Genomic DNA, 18230 nt, shown 5'->3' on the forward strand with positions numbered 1-18230 from the left:
AGAGACAGAGCATGAACGGGGGAGGGTCAGAGAGAGAGGGAGACACAGAATCTGAAACAGGCTCCAGGCTCTGAGTAGTCAGCACAGAGCCCGACGCGGGGCTCGAACTCACATACCGCGAGATCGTGACCTGAGCCGAAGTCGGACGCTTAACCGACGGAGCCACCCAGGCACCGCAAATTTAAATTTTTAAACTTCTATTGCTATTCCTGAAGCAATTCCTATCGCTCCATCCATAGTAAATGTTTCTGTCAATGTATCTTGCTATTCTCTTTCATGCTGCTGGTTTTCCTTACCAGTCTGGATATCTTTACTGCTCACTCATATTTACTTAAAAAGAACTACACTGAGGGGCTCCTGGGTGGCTCAGTTGGTTGAGCTTCTAACTTCAGCTCAGGTCATGATCTCGCAGTTCTTGAGTTTGAGCCCCATGTCAGGCTCTGTGCTGACAGCTCAGGGCCTGGGGCCTGCTTTGGAGCCTGTGTCTCCCTCTCTCTGCCCCTCCCCCACTTGTGCTCTGCCTCTCGCCCTCTGTCTCTGAAAAATAAATTTAAAAAATAATAATAAATAGGGGCGCCTGGGTGGCGCAGTCGGTTAAGCGTCCGACTTCAGCCAGGTCACGATCTCGCGGTCCGTGAGTTCGAGCCCCGCGTCAGGCTCTGGGCCGATGGCTCGGAGCCTGGAGCCTGCTTCCGATTCTGTGTCTCCCTCTCTCTCTGCCCCTCCCCCGTTCATGCTCTGTCTCTCTCTGTCCCAAAAATAAAAAACGTTGAAAAAAAAAAATTAAAAAAAAAAAAAAATAATAATAATAATAAATAATAATAATAAAAAGAACAATGCTGAATATTCCAGCATGTCTCTTCCCTGAGTTGGAGATCCACCCAGGAACTCTGGGCCCATGGGGGGAGTGCAGGCTGGCAGTTTTCACTCCAGGGTGACTCGGCAGGGGTAGCCAATCGACAGGGCGTACTCCCAAATACACAACCAAAGAGGGCTTTACAAGGGTGGCAGTACCCCACCAGCAGCCCTATGTTTCCCTAGATACTCCTTCAGTATCTTTAGCCAAAAAGTTGACAATTTTCACCAGAGGATGAAAACTCAGGTACCATCTGTTCAGACTGGTCAGTGTCCGTGGCAGGCCACTGTTACAAGCTTTAATTTTTATTTTCAAGATGAAGTTGCAACCCTCTGTACCTCTCGATTCTCCGTCTCACTCGCATCCCATCCTTCCTTTTACTTGCCTGCTCTGAGCGCAGAGCTTCTGTGGGGTCTTCAGAGCAAGTTACCTCTCACATTTCCTGCAGCACTGAATCCTGGGGTGAGCTTTCCTCCCCCTGGTTTCATCCATCACCACCCTTCCCTCTGTTTTCTACCTTCTAGAAATTTGCTGAGATCTCATGTACTGATTAACCGTGTTTTGGGTTTTTTCCATCAAGAAGTTATAATTTTCTGGCAAATGTCTACCATCTTTTCTTTTTCCTTTTCTCTTTTTTCTTTCTTCTTCTTTTTTTTTTTTTTTTTTTTTTAAGTAAGCTCTACACCGAACCTGGGGCTTGAACCCACAACCCTGAGATCATGAGCACCATGCTCTACTGAACGAGACAGCCCAGGCGCCCCAAACGTCTACCACCTGAGTTGGAACCATCTTCAAAAATTTCATTTATCTGTCTTGAGTCATGAAACAGCCTTTTAAAAACGAGTCAAAATTTTACAAACCCAACACCTTCAGAAGGAAGAATTTTAAAACATATTATCAGAATCTCTTACCAAAATGCCAAACCTAGACTTTTTCTTAAGTTTATTTATGTTTTGAAGTGCCTGGGCGGCTCAGTCGGTCAAGCATCCGACTCCTGGTTTCTGCTCAGGTTATGATCTCACAGTTCACGAGATTAAATCGAGCCTTGCGTTGGGCCCTGAGCTGACAGTACAGAGTCTGCTTGGGATTCTCTCTCTCCCTCTCTCCCTCTCTTCCACCCCCCCACCCCAAATACATAAACATTTTTTAAAGTTGATTTATTGATCTTTTAGTAATCTCTACACCCAACTCAGGGCCTGAACTCACAACCCCGAGATCAAGAGTCACATACTCTTCCAACTCAGCCAGCCAGGTGCCCCCAAATCCAGATTTTACTCCACTTACTGGATCTAGCTATTAAAAGAAAAACCAAAGCCCAAACCTGACCTAGTTAACAGCTAGGGTTGAAGGTCATTTGCCCAGCTGGGGGTAGGGAAAAGTACAGCTATAGGGGCACAGACCTCAGCCCCTTGGCTGGGGGTACAGACTGCTTACCCTGGGGTTTGGTGGCCATGCCTGGTGGGCAGACGGGGCGGGTGACACAGTGGGCACAGGAGTTGGTGACTGGTGTGACACAGAACATGCCAGGTCGACATTCGCAGACACGAGAGGAGTTCCAGGTACAGGGTGTCTTCTCCACCAGGTCATCTAAGGGATACAGAAGGGTCACGGGGAAGGATCTGGGATGGCAAGGGCAGGGACTCCAGAGAACCCAGGAGGGCAGAGAATTCCTTTGTCCAGAAGCAAATGCTCATATGACTCTTCCATTGAGCGGATCTCTTGGCATGCTCAAAATAGTTACGCTAAGTGAAAGAAGGCAGGAAAAAAGAGTACATACTATGTGATTATGTTTACGAAAAATGCTAGAAAATGCAAACTCTTCCACAGTAACAGAAAGCAGAATGGTGACCTGGGAATGGATGTGGGGTGAACAGTGGTGGGAGGGATGATAACAAGCACAAGGAAACTTTCTGGGGGGATGGAGAGTTCATTTACCTCGACTGTAGTGATGGTTTCACCACTGCATGCATATGTCAAAACGTATCAAATGACACACTTTAGACATCGCATTGCATTGCCTGTCAATCATACCTCAATAGAGCTGCTAAAAGAAAATAATCTAGAGGACAGGGTGAGTGGGCGTGCACATAGGTGGACCCACACTGGCCACGCCCTGATCATTCTGTAAAACTGGGGAATATTCCATAACTGTTCCTGACTCTTTCTGCTTCTCAACAGGTCTGACATTTTCAATGACAGAAAGGGGTTTTCCCCCAAAATTAAAATATTAGAGGTTTTGTGAACAGAAAACATATAATAATGCATTTACATATGTTCAGAAATAGTTTGTGTGCTCTACATGGGTGAAAATAGAATTATGGCGTTATTAGATTAGACAAATATGACTTGGTCATTAAGGGCTTTTCTCAGTCAGCAGGATACTGAAAAGACCTCTAATGATAAAGGACCTCACACTTTCTCCCTGAAACCTCCAGAGAGAGTGGGAAGCAGAGAGGCTCTGGAGAATTTGTGTGGAGGGCAAGAGTGAGCTCAGCAGTGAGAGAGGTGAGACAGGACAGTAATAGCTATTATCATGATTATAGCTATTGATACCTTTGAGTGCCTGTGAAGCAGCATTAATACAATCGAGGTTAGGGGGGAAGTACTCTTAGCACTCTGCTCAGATTAACCTGGTTTAACCTATTTAATTCCTGCAACAGCTCTCTGGGAGAGTACTATTATTATACCCATTTTACAGATGAGGAAACTGAGGCACAAGAAATTAAGAAACGTGCTTGTGTTAAAGAGTGGAAAGGGGTGGAGCCAAGATTTGAACCCAGCCACTTGAGCTCCAGAGTCTGTGCTCTTAGCCCCTGCATTGCACCCACTGCTTTGCAGGGCTTCATCCTTAGAGCTAAAGGAATTCTCAGACCCACAGCCACCTCCTGCTTCTCTATCTGACATGGCGGCTATGACAGGTTACATTTGTCCAAAATGGCCAGAGCTGGGGCGCCTGGGTGGCGCAGTCGGTTAAGCGTCCGACTTCAGCCAGGTCACGATCTCACGGTCCGTGAGTTCGAGCCCCGCGTCAGGCTCTGGGCCGATGGCTCGGAGCCTGGAGCCTGTTTCCGATTCTGTGTCTCCCTCTCTCTCTGCCCCTCCCCCGTTCATGCCCTGTCTCTCTCTGTCCCAAAAATAAAAATAAAAAAAAATAAAAAAAAAAAAAAACAAACAAAATGGCCAGAGCAATATTTTGGCCCCATCTGCTCGTCTACGCCTCTGCCACTTAGCCATCAAGAAGCTTGATTTTTTTTCCTTCCAATGACTCAGTGTGATTTGCGACTGCCTCAACAGGTAGAAACCGGCAGAAGTTACGACGTGTGATTTCTGAGGTAACGTCAACAAAAGGGATGTGGCTTGTGCCCACCCCTCCCCCTTCCTTGGAGTCCAGCCACCAGGGCTTGAGGAAGCCCAAAGTCAGCCATATACAGGCCAACACAGAGAGCATCGAGGCCCCAGCCTGCGGTTGGCATCAAACCCGGACCCATGAATGAAAATGCTTCCAGATAATTCCAACCTCCAGCCTTCACACTTTCCAATGGAAACCCCAGACCTCGTGTAGCGAAGGACAGCTGTCCCCAGAGTGCCCTGTCTGAATTCTGACCCACAGAATTCACGAGTACAAAGAATGGTTTGTTTATTACCACAAGCTTTGACAAAACTTGCTACGTGGCCTCATAACTGGAACAGTGGCCCCTGGTGACCACAAACAGTGTTCTTTCCTCTTCAGACCTCCCTGGACTTCAGGCTGCGTTGTTGTGTGAAAGAAACTTTGGACAAGGAGACATAATCACACATTCCTCGGGTCCTGGGCAGCTTCCCCTGCCCTCTGTGGCCCTCACAGACGTCATGGGGCAGCTGGTATTGCCGTAAGTGAGCTGACCGTCTACACAGCAGGCACCCAGCAAGTGCCCGTCCAGAGCATGCGCTAAGGGACTGCGCAGGGAATGACCACAACTGAGAACCTCAAAGTTCAAACTCTAGCTCTGGCTCTCACAAGGATGTGTGGCCTTTGTAACGCCTCAGTTCCCAAAGCCTCAGTTTTCTCTTCTGTAAAACGGGGATATTTGTAATCCATGCACCATAAGGTAGCTACCAAAAATAACGAGACAAGTTTAGAACAGGTAGGTTATGACAAATGTTTCCTTGCAGGAGTAAGCAAATGGAAGCTCTCTGAAAAGGGATCACTGCCATTAAAACCCTATAATCACGACTGGACTCAGAAAATCTAACTGCTCAAAAATGCTAGAATGGTGAGCTAGACTCCTGAGGACTCACCAGTCCCAGAACAACTCAAGGTTTTCCATCCCAGATTCTCAGCCAAGACGCCCTGCACCCAGAGGGAGCCCCAGGAGGGGAGAACGCGGCCCTTACCTCGAGCACAGCTCACACAGGCCGTGCAGCGGCCGTCCCTGTCCAGGTAGTAGTCGGGCTCACACTGCTTCCTACAGTCAGGTGACCCCTGGGGACACGGCGGCTGCGGGGTCAGCCCTGGGGAAAGAAGCAGACAAGCTCCAGGCCAGGCCACCTTGGCAGAGGCCCCATTCACCACCACCTCTTCACCCAGTCGCCACCACCAGCTCCAAGGCTGGCGCCCAGACTCCTCACGTGTCAGATCAATCTGCAGAGGGAGTCCTGAAGCCCAGAGAGGGAAGGAATGTGTCTACAGCCACACAGGAAAAGAGCACTGACTCCTTCTGAACTGCCCCTCTGCTTCCAGGCCCTTCCCTCTGCGATCCGTCATTGCCACTACGCCAGAGCCCTCTCCCCAGCCCCACCATGTCACCACCCTCCTCAAAACCCTGGGGCCACTTCCCTCTGAGATCAGCCACGAGGCAAGGATGCCGACTACCACAGCTTCCGCTCAGTGTGGCCCTGGGGTCCCAGGCGACGCAGTAAGGCAAGGCAAGGCAAGGCAAGGAGAGAAAAGAAGTGAGGCCAGGAGAGGAAGACACCAGGCTGTCAGGGACAGATGACATCATTAGGTGCACAGATTCCACAAAACAATCGGCAGATACGTTATTAGGACTCACAGTGAGTTTAGCAAGATAACTGGATATAATGTTATTACACCAAACTCAGCTGAGTGTCTATACATTTGGGTTGAACCCTATGAGACTGCTATTGTGACAGGTTAGGCTGTCACATACTGACTACTCACACGGTTCAAAACAATACTAAAAATGAAGACTTACAACCCGCAATACTGAAAAATACAATACCACTGTCATCATCATCAGAAACATCAAATACCTAGAAATCTAACACAAAGATGTAAATCGTTCTACATCGAAACTCATAAAACATCACTGGGAGAGAGAAGTTCAAGCTGACCTAAGTAAAATTAAATACATAAAAATAAAGACGGGCTGAACAAACATACGGCTTTCCCGTGTACTTGATGCTATAAAAATACGGATTCTCTCTAAGCTGATCCACAGATTCAATGCAATCCCGGTCAAAATCCCAACGGGACGTTTTGTGGAATTTGAAAGGCTGATTCTAAAGTCGATGCAGAGATGCAAATCACCAAGAAGAGCCAGGGCAGGGCTGGAGAACAGAGATGGGGAAGTTGTTCCACCATATACCGAAAATCTCCTGGAGTCAAGACCGCATGGCATCCACACAGACCAGTCAAAAAGACAATGAACGGAAAGGAATATAAAGTCCGGATCATAGCCAGGCACCTATGGACCTTAGATTTACCCCAACGATGGCAGGCAAATCAGCGGGGAAAGGACAATTTGTTCGATAAAAGGCGTTGGTTCAACTGCATATCCATGTGGCCTCTTGCAACATGACCGCTGCCTCCGCCACAAACAAAAGGTAGGCAGACAGCGGATCTAAACGTGAAAGGCAAAACAGTAATGATCCTAGAAAGTAATGCAGGAGTCTTTGAGACTTCAGTGAACATAAGGCAGGACGGAAAGAGAAAAAGATGGACCCACGTGATGACTTCAAAATTAAGAACACCTCTTTAGCGGGGCACCCGGGTGGCTCTGTTGGTTGAGCAGAGACTATTGGTTTTGGCTCAGGTCCTGATCTCAGGGTTCTTGGGATGGAGCCCCACATCGGGATCTATACTGACAGCATAGAGCCTGCTTGGGATTGTCAGTCTCCCACTCTCTATGCCCCTCCCCCGTGCTCTCTCTCAAAATAAATTAATGCACTTAAAAATTTTTTTCTGTTAAAACTGACCCCAGAGACATGAAAACAAAGACTTGTTTATCACTGTTAATTGTAGCCAAAAGTGGAAACAACCCAAATCCAACACTACTGGATATACACGGTGTATACACCCATACAACAGAAGGCTGGTGAGCAATAAACAGAAGGGAACTGAGGACCCCAATTCGTCACCACGGGAACCAGGAGGACGTCATATCCACACCTGCTCCTTTGCCAGGACCTCGGTGTCTGGCACATAGCAGGCACCAAGCTGTCCAATGAATGACTTCTTCCTTTATCCCCTCTGGCCCTCGAAGCCTGCAGCCCCAAGGGACCTAGAGACCCTCTTCTCCCTGGACCAGGAGAGACCCACCTGCCCGGAATGCCACACACAGGTCGCCTGCCAGTGAGACGCCGTTGCCCTGGGAAACAACCCAAAGCTTCTCGAGAAATTACCTGGATCTGGACTGGGCTTCCTCACAGAGGAGGGAGAGCCGGGGGCCCCCGTCGTTTTGGAATCATCTTCGGGGGTGATGGCAGTGTCCCCTCCAAGGAGCGTGGTCCTGGCACTGGAGCTCACTGAGGAGGTCACCAGGGGCCCGGCCTGGGCGCTGGTGTCGCTGAGAAAGAAGCCGGAAAGGGCACTGCCAACCCTCCTGACGACGCAGGGAGGTCTGTGCTCAGGGGTAACCGCTTCCACAGCAAAGGGGTTCCCAGCCCCTCAGCCCACAGCCTCTGGCAGCCCCACCGTCCGCTCCTGGGAGCCATGGCTGTGCTGTCTAGACCTTCTCTCGTGCGCTCGGGCAACACTGGGCACACGGTGGGGGTCAAGCGACTGTGGGGTTGACAGAGAGGCACCCTGGAGTCCTGATACCCTGGGCCAAACCCCACCCACACCACAGCCCAGATGTGCTCTGGGCATCCTGGGAGCTGGGACAGCCCCATGCCACATTCAGCTGGAAGGGAGAGGGCCGGGAGTCACCTGGTGGGCGCCTGGCAGTCTTCTGGGCCTGTGCCGAGGTCAGGGCTGGTCACCGGGGAAGGCCGCTCACACACAGTATCCATCTGTGCTGTGCCTGCAGGGGATCACAAGGTGGACAGATGTGCTACCGAGGAGCTTGGAGGCTCTAGGAACAGATTCTTTCCCACCACAACCCACAGTTCAGAATGAGGTGCTTGGAAAACGCAGCGGCCATCTGGTGTTTGTGCCTGCCCAGCACCCCTTCCCCCTCGGGCTAAGGCATCCCGATTCTCCTGGAACACTCTCCCCAGTCTCAGTATCCGTGCACGGGGCTGAGGCCGACTTACCACCCCACCCTCCCAGGAGTAAACCCAGATGACTTTGGACCAATCAATCCCTTTGATTCCTCTGACCCTGAGGAGCTGGTTCAGCGGTAGGCACGTGACCCAAGCCACGCCCATGAGGTACAATATCATGGTTTCAATTATGGCTGTTGAAACTGCAGGAAGGAGAAACCGTCTTTCTACTGGGTTTGGGTAGGAAGCAAGCTTGGATCTGGGGGAGCAGAGGTGACAAATAGGTAAAGACAGGGCTCCTGGATCCAGCCATGCCTGATACTACCCAGAGCCAGCCCCAGACTTTGCAGTTACATCAGCCAAAAAATTTGAGATTTTGTTACGTGCAACCCAAAGACTCCTGAAGAATCCTGGGTGCAAACACGGTAAAGAGGAAAAACACGTAGCACTTTCCATCAGGTGGATCTGAGTTTGCCTGCCACTGCTAACATGTCCTCACTGTGCCCATCACACTGCGTGATACAGAGTAAACGCCCCAGGAACAGCATGTCCTTTTCCCCTTCTAGACCTCTGTCCCATTGCTTAGAAACAGTCCAACGTGTGCGATTACGATCTGAAGGCTTCAGTGGAGGGGACCTGAACAATGCTCGTGTCTCGTATTTCCGAGTGCGCTGGCGTGACAAGGCCTGGGTGTGACATTCAAAGCCTAGCCCAGACATTCCCTGCTCTGTGGTCTTGAGCGATTTACCTGCCATCCCTGGACCTCAATTTCCCCCGTTCTAAAATGGGGATACTTCCGTTTACTTTCTGGAGTTTTGAAAATTTCAGGAGGGAACACCTATGTAAGCTGCCCCATGCGGCTTAGCTACCGGCTGACGCTAAAGCGGAAACTACTGTCCATCTCGCAGCTGGAGAGTTGCCCTGTGGGAGCGTCCACGTGGGAGCCCAGAAGTCAGCCAGCAGCGCTGTCCCATAGAAATATGATGTGAATCACGCTGTCGTTTTAAATTTCCAAGTAACCCCTTTTTAAAAAGTAAAAAGAAAGATACATTTTTTAAAAAGTAAAAAGAGGGGCGCCTGGGTGGTGCAGTCGGTTAAGCGTCCGACTTCAGCCAGGTCACGATCTCGCGGTCCGTGAGTTCAAGCCCCGCGTCAGGCTCTGGGCTGACGGCTCGGAGCCTGGAGCCTGTTTCCGATTCTGTGTCTCCCTCTCTCTCTCTGCCCCTCCCCCGTTCATGCTCTGTCTCTCTCTGTCCCAAAAATAAATAAAAAACGTTGAAAAAAAATTAAAAAAAAAAAAGTAAAAAGAAACACGTGAAATTAATTCAATGTATGTGACCCAATATATCTAAACTACAGAGGTAGACAAGCAACATAACGATAATTAATGAGATGTTTTACATTTTTGTACGCCTGCAACTGGCCACCTTTTAAACGCTCCGTGGAGGCATGTGGCCAATGGTACCGCTAGGGGCAGCAGGGGTCTAGGGGCAGCAAATCGGGGACTCGGGCGCCACCGTGCGGCAGCCGCAGGAACACCACCAAAACAGGGCCTCCTTTCTGGAGCGGGTCCACTGGCCCTGGCTGGAACAGAACTCTAAAGCCCAGGATGGGGCCCATCTGAAGCCCAGGATGGGCTGGGAACATGCCCCACGGCTGCAGGCGAACAATACCCTGGGTACCTGATGCCCGGCCCAGAGCACTTTCCACTCCACCCCCCGGCCCTGTTGGCAGGTGGCGCGCTGCCGCAAGCCCCTCAGCACAGCATTTGTGTGACCCGGGGAGAACTGGGCCAGATTTGAGCCCCACCCACCCGCAGCACTGAGCTGTCCGGGGCCCCCACGTCCTTCTACATAGATCTCTGCAGAGAAGCTTCTGTGCCTGGCCTTGATCAGGCAATGGGGAGATGACCTCGGCGCTCACGCATCTACGGCCCAGGGAGGGAGGCCAGCGTTGATCGAACCAAGACAGACACCGGTGTTCACATCCGTGTTGGAAAAGGACTGCGTGTGATGAGAGATCACAATGGAGATGTGACCTGTCACAAGTCATGGCACTTCCTCTTGAGGAAGTGAGGCGTGGACAGAGAGGCCAGGCTGAGCAGGACGTGACCGAGTGAGCAGGAGGAGAGGATGTGCTGAGGGGACACCACGCACAAACGCCTGGTAGGAGTGAGAAGCACCGCACATCCACGGAGCCGAAAGTGAGCAGACCAGTGGGGCCAAGAAAGGAGGGGGCCGGCGGGAGTCTGACCAGGAGGAGGGAGGCGGACACGGCGCAGGGTCGCGTGCAGGGTCACGTCCTGGAGACTGCTCGTGCGAAGCTGGACTGGGTACCCTTTGCCCTAGTCCTCCCGATAAGGACAGCTAAACGCCCGGGCACATGTATAAAACATGCATATATGTGCTTTATACATATAAAAATATGCATGAAACAAAGAAGGCTCTGAACAGTGGAGAGGAGAGGGTAGCCCTTGGAACCCTAGGAAGGACACAGTGGCAAGTCCGCTGGGGTTTCTCTTTGTTCATAGATCCCAGACATGGAGCCCGATAAACCAGCAGCCCAGAAATGCCAACGGGAGCAGAATTAAAGAAATCCCTCCAAACACCTGTTCTCTTTTGCCAAAGGACCATGTCATTATCGCTGTAGAAATGACAAAATACTGAAGTGTTTTTATGGCAGGTGTGTGGGCGTGAGAGAGACAGGCAGAGAGAAATCACATTTGGTTAAGCAGAGTGGCTCTGCCTGTCAGCCATGCGCAAGGAACGACAGGAGGAAATGGGGGTGGGAACGGGAGACAGAATTGGGGAGCAAAATCTGTTGGACTGGGGGTAGGCTGGCTGTGGGTGAGGGAAGGATGGGCTGTCGGGGGAGAGGGTGGTAAGGCCTGGGCTTTGGAAAAGGACCAGTTGAGGAGAAGGAGCGTCATGGGCTCAGTGTTGGGCACTTTTCTCCCTAATGGGTGTAGCTCTCTGATTCCACCCTGCAGCCTCCCAGCCTGGGTGGCTGTGGCACCACTAGTGGGCCATGGTCCAGAGCCCACCCACTCTCCAACCTCCCTCTGAAACGTGCCCTCAGTACCACCTGCACCGGATCTGTGGCCCTTACCTCTTTTCTGGCCTCTTTTCCTACCTCTTTTCTGGCCTCCTTGTACTGTCACAAAATCAGAAGCTCAGAGAGGGTCAAGCATTTGCCTGAACTCACACAGCAAGTTGGAAAAGAAATCCGAGTTCCTCAGCTCCTCTAACTCCCAATGCCTCGATTGTGAGTTGGGAAAAACAGCCCCAATACCCTGGGAAAGTCCCGGGACAGAAGACTTGAGTTTTGCTCTTGTTTTTCAGGCATCAGAGAACTTCTGCCCCGAGTCTCCACTAACCCAACACTCCTCCAGCCAGGTCTGTGTCTCAGGCCACCAGGGTCTCTCTGAGCCTGGGACCCAAAGTGCAGGGAAGAGGCCGGGGGGCTCTGAGTAAATGGTACACCCACAGCATCTCGAAAGGAGACATGTCAGTCCAACAGGAAGGAGGAAGGAGAAGGTCAGAGGTCATTTGGAGATCTGGGACGGTGGTGGAGGTGGGGTACAGCTTGGCATAGGTCTCGGTGCTGGGCTGAGGGTGGGGATACTTACCCTGGACCTTGACAATCATCCCTTTCGGGCAGACGGTGTGGGGGATGCAGCGGGCACAGGAGTTGGTGGCTGATGTGGCACAGAACGTGCCAGTGCGGCACTCACAGACGCGGGAGGAGTTCCCTGAGCACGGCATCTTCTCCACAAGATCGTCTAAGGGACACAGAGACGGGCATGGGAGACAGAGGGAGGACCGGGGAAGGGATCCAGGGACCCCTCAGGGACAGCCTGGCATGTGAGACAAGACATCATTCTGGCCTCCCCTCGGGCAGGAAGCCCGCACACCCAGCCCTTCTTTCCAGAGGGTTTCTTCAACGAAGGCAAGATGCCAGGTGGGGCCTATGAGGCAGCCTCCACTCCCCGCTCATATCCCCAGACGTCATCACCATTATATTAAAAACAAATTCATGACCCCATTAAAATGGGCAAAAAAGACACGGAGAAACCTTGAGTGCATATGGCTAAGTGAAAGAAGTCAATCTGAAAAGGCTACATGCTGTTGTGATTCCAACTCCACGACGTTCAGGAAAAAACAAACTACAAAGACACTAAAAAGATCAGTGGTTGTCACGGTTAGGAGGAGAGCCCTAAATCTAATGATCACAGCAGTATTGTTTATAACAGCCACAAAGTAGATTAACCCAAATGTCCATGAACCGATGAATGGATAAACAGAACGTGGTGTGTCCATACAAAGGAATATTATTCAGCTGTGAAAAGCAATGACCCAGGGGGTGCCTGCGTGGCTCAGTCAGTTAAGCATCAGACTCTTGATTTTGGCTCAGGTCAGGATCTCACAGGTTTGTGGGACTGGGCACTGAGTCAGCAAAGAGCCTGCTCTGGATTCTCTCTCCCTGTCTCTCTACCCCACCCCTGCGCGCGCTCTCTCTCTCTCTCTCTCAAATAAATAAATGAGCACTAAAATAAGAAAAGAAAAGAAGGAATGACTGGTACTACAACATAATGAACCTTGAAAACACTGCAAAGTCAAAGAAGCCAGTCATGAAAACCTACATATTGCATGATTCCATTTAGATGAAATGCCCAGAGTAGGCAAATCCGTAGAGACACAACGTAGATGAGTCACTGTAAGGGCATGGAAGAAGGAGTGAATTGGGAGAGAAGGTTTCTTTTGGGGGAGGCGAAAATGCTCTGAAATCAGATAGTGGTGGTGGTGCCACATTGTGAATTAAAATAAATAAATAAATACTGTATTGCACACTTTAAAATGGTGAATTTTACCAACTCCTGGCTGGCTCAGTTGGCAGGTCATGTGACTATTTATCTCAGGGTCATGAGTTCAAAACCCATGTTTGGCGTAGAACTTATTTCAAAAACAAATAAATAAGCAAAGAGTGTAATTAAAATGAATTTAAAAGAAAACAATGGTGAATTTGATCTCAAGAGAAAACAAAATCACCGGTATAAGTAATTAACAAATGCACACATCCCTGGAAAGCAACACAGGGCATCCTTGGTCAACCAGCAATGAAGACTTCCTGGAATATGGAAGGCAGATAGGATCGCATGGAAGAAGGAGACCAAAGCCCAGAATACACCCAAGAGGATTACTCTAGGAGCGGCTCTGGGGTGGGGGTACTCCAGTCTCCAAGTGGGTGAGGGCAGGGGCAGGCCCCAGGGAAGCCGATGGGGAGTACCCCAGCGGGTCTCCCCACACTTCTCATCCACTGATGCCACAGACCCAGAAGCCAAGCATCTCCCCCAGGAGACTCTCAGGGGAGGTAACGGGACAGTGCCCTGGCTGGTCATACCTGGGAAGAAGGGAGCCTGCAGACCCAGAAGATCAGCCGCTTAACAGAACCCCTCCCAGTGGTCATCACACAGGATGTGCAGAACTAGAGGTCACCACCCATGAGAGAAAACCAGCACCAAGCAAAAAGACCTCCAAACTCAAAAAAACTCTTGAGAAAGCAGGTAATAGAAAACAAAAAACAAAGCAGCAACAACAAAAACGGAACGAGCTGTTAGAATCCGTACAATTAATATTCCCAGGAATCGGCAGCTATAAACCAGAATCCCCTGGAGCTCAAGGAAGGGCACAAAGGAAACGGAAGCCATGAAAAGAAACCCCCTGGGCACAATGTTGTGTTCACCAATTCCAGTGGGCTCACAGAAAGACTACATTTCCCAGCCTCCCTTGCAGTTTGGTTTGGGTCATATGATGGCATTCTGGCAGTGGGACGTGGACAGAAATGATGAGGGCTTCTCCCAGGCCTGGCCCCTAAAACCATCGCAGGAGGCTCTATCATCTCTCTCTTCCTTGCTGTGGTTGCACTGTTGTAGCCCCTAACTCTCGCCTGCACCCCGGAAGCAGTACCGAGGAGAGAATAAAATCCTGACAATTGTAGAAAATCTAAGAGAGAGGCAGGCCGGCTGAGGACAAACAGTGGACGCCCCTGTTAAATTCATGTAAAAACGTGGGTGGCTTGGTTGATTTTGATCTCAGCTCAGGTCCTGGTCTCAGGATCATGAGCTCAAGCCCCGCACTGGGCTCTGCGCTTGGCATAAAGCCTACTTAAAAAAAAGGTTTTAAACCCCAGAGTAGTAGCCAAACATAATTATCACAAGCCTGAACAAAGGTGGGAAAGGTGCTGGACTGGCTAACTTTCGGGCAGGCAGGCAGGCCCAGTGGAAATCGGTAGAGACCCCGGGAGTGGGTACACCTCTCTGCAGCCGCGGGAGCTCTGGTAATGACGATCTCACAGAAGGGAAGGCAGATCTCTGCTCCAGCAAGGACGACACCCATCCCTGGCTGCACTCGGCCTCCCACCCGGGTCCTCAGACTCCTAAAATCAGTTTCAAAAGTAACACTCAGGATTACCACAGGATCCAGCCGTTCCACTGCTAAGGATACCCAAAAGAACTGAAGCCAGAGACCTGAACAGACATTTGTAGACTCAGGTACACAGCAGCCGTATTCACAATAGCTGACGGGCAGAAGCACCCCAAGTGTTCATCGGCACGAACGATAAACCAAGCGGGGTGGATCCATCCAACGGAGTATCATTCAACCTTGAAAAGGAAGGAGCTTCGGACACATGATACAGTGCCTTGAAGACATTATGCTAAGTGAAATGAGGCCGTCACCAGGGATAAATATGTTATGATTCTACGTGTAGGAACTTCCTAGAGCAGAGGGTGCCTTGGCGGCTCTGTCGGTTAAACCTCTGGCTTCGGCTCAGGTCATGATCTCATGGTTCATGAGTTTGAGCCCTGTGTTGGGCTCTGTGCTGACAGCTCAGAGCCTGGAGCCTGCTTTGGATTCTGTGTCTTCCTCTCTCTGACCCTCCCCCGTTCATGCTCTGTCTCTCTCTGTCTCAAAAATAAATACACGTTAAAAAAAAAAAAATTTTAAATAAAAAAAAAAAAATGCACATAAATTGTAAGTGCACTATAAATTTTTAAGTGCCACTATATTTTACTACAGCATTTTTTTTTGTAAGTAACACTCGGTCCCCAGTGAAGCTCTGAGCAGAAAGGACCAAGTAGAGCCCGGTGAGGTAGGTGGGGGGAATGTAAGGAGAAGTCACACTGTACCAGGATGGGGAAGACAGGAAAAGAAATAGAAAATCTAAAAGAAACAGAAATATATTTTGGAAAGACAGAGAACCCAGTCTAAAACAAACAGAAGCCATCCCAAGCATGCTCCCCACTATAAAGGAACTTAAGAACAATAGAAGTTTGGCAAAGGAAAAGCTCTAAGAAAAGCTGATCTTCAAAAAGGATGGGCTAAGAAGGAAGACTAGAGAGCTAAAGAAAGTAAACTGAGATGTACCGCACAGATATCCAATAAATAAATTAGCAGTGTCTTAGGAGCCCTGGCGACAGCTGGGAGGCAAGCAGCAGAAGACATGAGAAACAAAACAGAGTTCACAGCATGGAGAAAGGATCAAGAAAATATCTGTGAATGCAAGGTGAAGAGACAAAGATACTAATGCAATTAAATAAAACAGGGAGGAAAGGCAAACACAATCAAACGGAAGGATAACTAGAGTCCATAAAGTTGACCCAGGGGCGCCTGGGTGCCTCACTCGGTTGAGAGTCCAACTCTTGATTTTGGCTCAGGTCATGAACTCACAGTTCATGGGTTCGAGCTCTGCACTGGGCTCTGCACTGGGGTAGAGCTTGCTTGGAATTCTCCCCTCCCTCACCCTCTGTCCCTCCCCCACTTGCTCTCTCTCTCTCTCTCTCTCTCTCTCTCAAAATAAATAAATTAATTAAAAAAAAAAAGAAATTAAATTCCAGGTCAATTTTCCTGAAATGAAGGAAGAACTAAACGTGCAGACAGAAAAAAGACATTCCAGGGGTGCCTGTCCGGCTCAGTCGATGGAGCATGCAACTCTTGATCTTGGGGCTACAGGTGCTGCGGGTTGGGTGTAGAGATTATTTAAATAAGTAAAAACTTAAAAAAAAAAAAAAAAGACATTCCAGAACTATTTCCAAACAATTAATATCAAGGCACAGTCTGGTTCAAAGTTTTTTATCATTAAGGATAAAGAAAGAATTGTTCTTGCAGTCGCCTACAAAGGAGAAAGAAGGCAGATAGCAGACCCCTCCCCAGCAATATTCACCATGAGAAGACAATGCACCAATGTCTACAAAGTTCTGGAGAACACAGGGCCCAGGAATAATCATATATCTGCCCAGGTTGTCAGTGGAATATAAAGGCAAGAAACATTCTCAAACATAAAAGAATCCTCTGACGGATGTGCAAAGATGAGTCCTTACTGATAAATCCCAAGGTCAGTGAAATCTAACTAACCAATCAGTAAATCAAAATGAGAAAATCAGGAATGGAGAAGCTGTGGTCAATGTGCTCATAATGCACAGTGAATAAGTTTAAATAGCAAACTAATACTAACATGCCAAGGGACTGAGGGTTACAGAAAAAGAATATAAATGCCAAAGAATATAAATGCCACAGGCAGTAACGATGTAAAAAAAATACGTAAGTAATAAAAGTCAGGAAGAGGACAAGGAGGTGACAAGCTAATTACTTCATTTTTTGTGACAGGAAGCCAATCTACAATATCCCATCAAAAATCTGAAACAAACAGAACATAACTTTACCATAAGACATAGTTGTTCCTTAAATGATTCCTAACTGCTTGATTTTTAACACCTCTTCTTAATGTTAGAGGTGTGGTTTTTTTTTTTTTTTAATGTTTATTTATTTGGAGAGAGAGAGCATAAGCAGGGGAGGGGCAGAGAGAGAGGGAGAGAAAGAATCCCAAGCAGGCTCCATGCTGTCAGCGCAGAGGACGACGCAGGGCTCAATCTCACAGACAAAGAGATCATGACCTGAGCTGAAATCAAGTCGGATGCTTAACCGACTGAGCCCCCCAGGGACCCTAGAGGGTTTTATTTACAAAGTGCTGTCTCTTGTGATCATTTTGTTTTACTTTCTTCTTCCTCTGATACGTTTAAATAAAAGAAAATGTAATCAATCACTTGAATGTCGTAAACAGTATGATCCCAACTTCTTAAAAATCCCTATTCTCAGGATGCCTGGGTGACTCACTGGGTTGGGCGTCTGACTTCTGCTCAGGTCATGATCTCTCGGCTTGTGGGTTTGAGCCCCACCTCAGGCTCTGTGCTGACACTAAGCCTGGAGCCTGCTTTGGATTCTGTGTCTCACTCTCTGTCCCTCCCCCACTTGCGCTCTCTCTCTCAAAAAAACATAAAATATTTTTTAAAAATTTTTAAATCCCTATTCTCCACGTGTGTACAGTCTGGCTGGCTATGAATCTTCCCATTCTCCTTCTCTCCCTATATATACACAGAGAAGTGTCAGTCAGACATCCAATGATGGGGAATGGGCAGAGTTGGCCTTCTTCCTTGCACTTCTGTATTGCTCGAATTTTTTATAATGAATGCCTATAACTTTCATTTCATACAACACTGTCATTAATTTTAAAAACTCAAAAGATACATCAGAGAAATGCTAACGCAAAGAAGAATGGCAATATTAATATCAAATGAAAATGGAATTAAGGCATTCTTTATAAGGATTAAAGAGGTGTACTTCACGCTGACAAAAGGTCCAACCCACCAAGAAAACACAATATTCATAAACACTGTACCTAATAACATAGCTTTGACATATAGAGAGAAAAAATAAATGGAACACAATGAACATCTGATGAAAAAAAGTATAGGCAAGATGGATTTTAACACATCCATCTCTGACATCAACCTTTGGGAAGGAGACAAATATAATTAAGAATAAACAAAAAAAGCATATTATCTAGGGGCATGCTTGGCTGGCTCGGCTGGAAGAGCATGAGACTCTTGATCTCG

The 18230-nt window shown here is 48.7% G+C and overlaps 1 protein-coding gene and 1 long non-coding RNA gene across 3 annotated transcripts in view; one reads left to right on the forward strand and one right to left on the reverse strand.

Moving 5' to 3' along the window:
- Positions 1-18230, reverse strand: part of TNFRSF8 (TNF receptor superfamily member 8) — a 78206-nt gene that overhangs the window by 23441 nt on the left and 36535 nt on the right. For both annotated transcript variants that reach the window (XM_058719042.1, XM_058719043.1), the window contains 5 exons: positions 11910-12062; positions 8007-8100; positions 7481-7644; positions 5231-5347; positions 2291-2443 (listed from right to left, as the gene is read on the reverse strand). In XM_058719042.1, coding sequence (XP_058575025.1) covers positions 2291-2443; positions 5231-5347; positions 7481-7644; positions 8007-8100; positions 11910-12062 — 681 coding nt within the window. The remainder of the gene's footprint in view (positions 1-2290; positions 2444-5230; positions 5348-7480; positions 7645-8006; positions 8101-11909; positions 12063-18230) is intronic.
- LOC131505468 (uncharacterized) lies at positions 10394-10890 on the forward strand. The gene is made up of 2 exons (XR_009258407.1): positions 10394-10484; positions 10812-10890. It is a non-coding gene; the product is annotated as an uncharacterized LOC131505468 (long non-coding RNA).

The sequence above is a fragment of the Neofelis nebulosa genome, chromosome 2 (assembly GCF_028018385.1).
Source record: "Neofelis nebulosa isolate mNeoNeb1 chromosome 2, mNeoNeb1.pri, whole genome shotgun sequence".
Classification (NCBI taxonomy): Eukaryota; Metazoa; Chordata; class Mammalia; order Carnivora; family Felidae; genus Neofelis; species Neofelis nebulosa.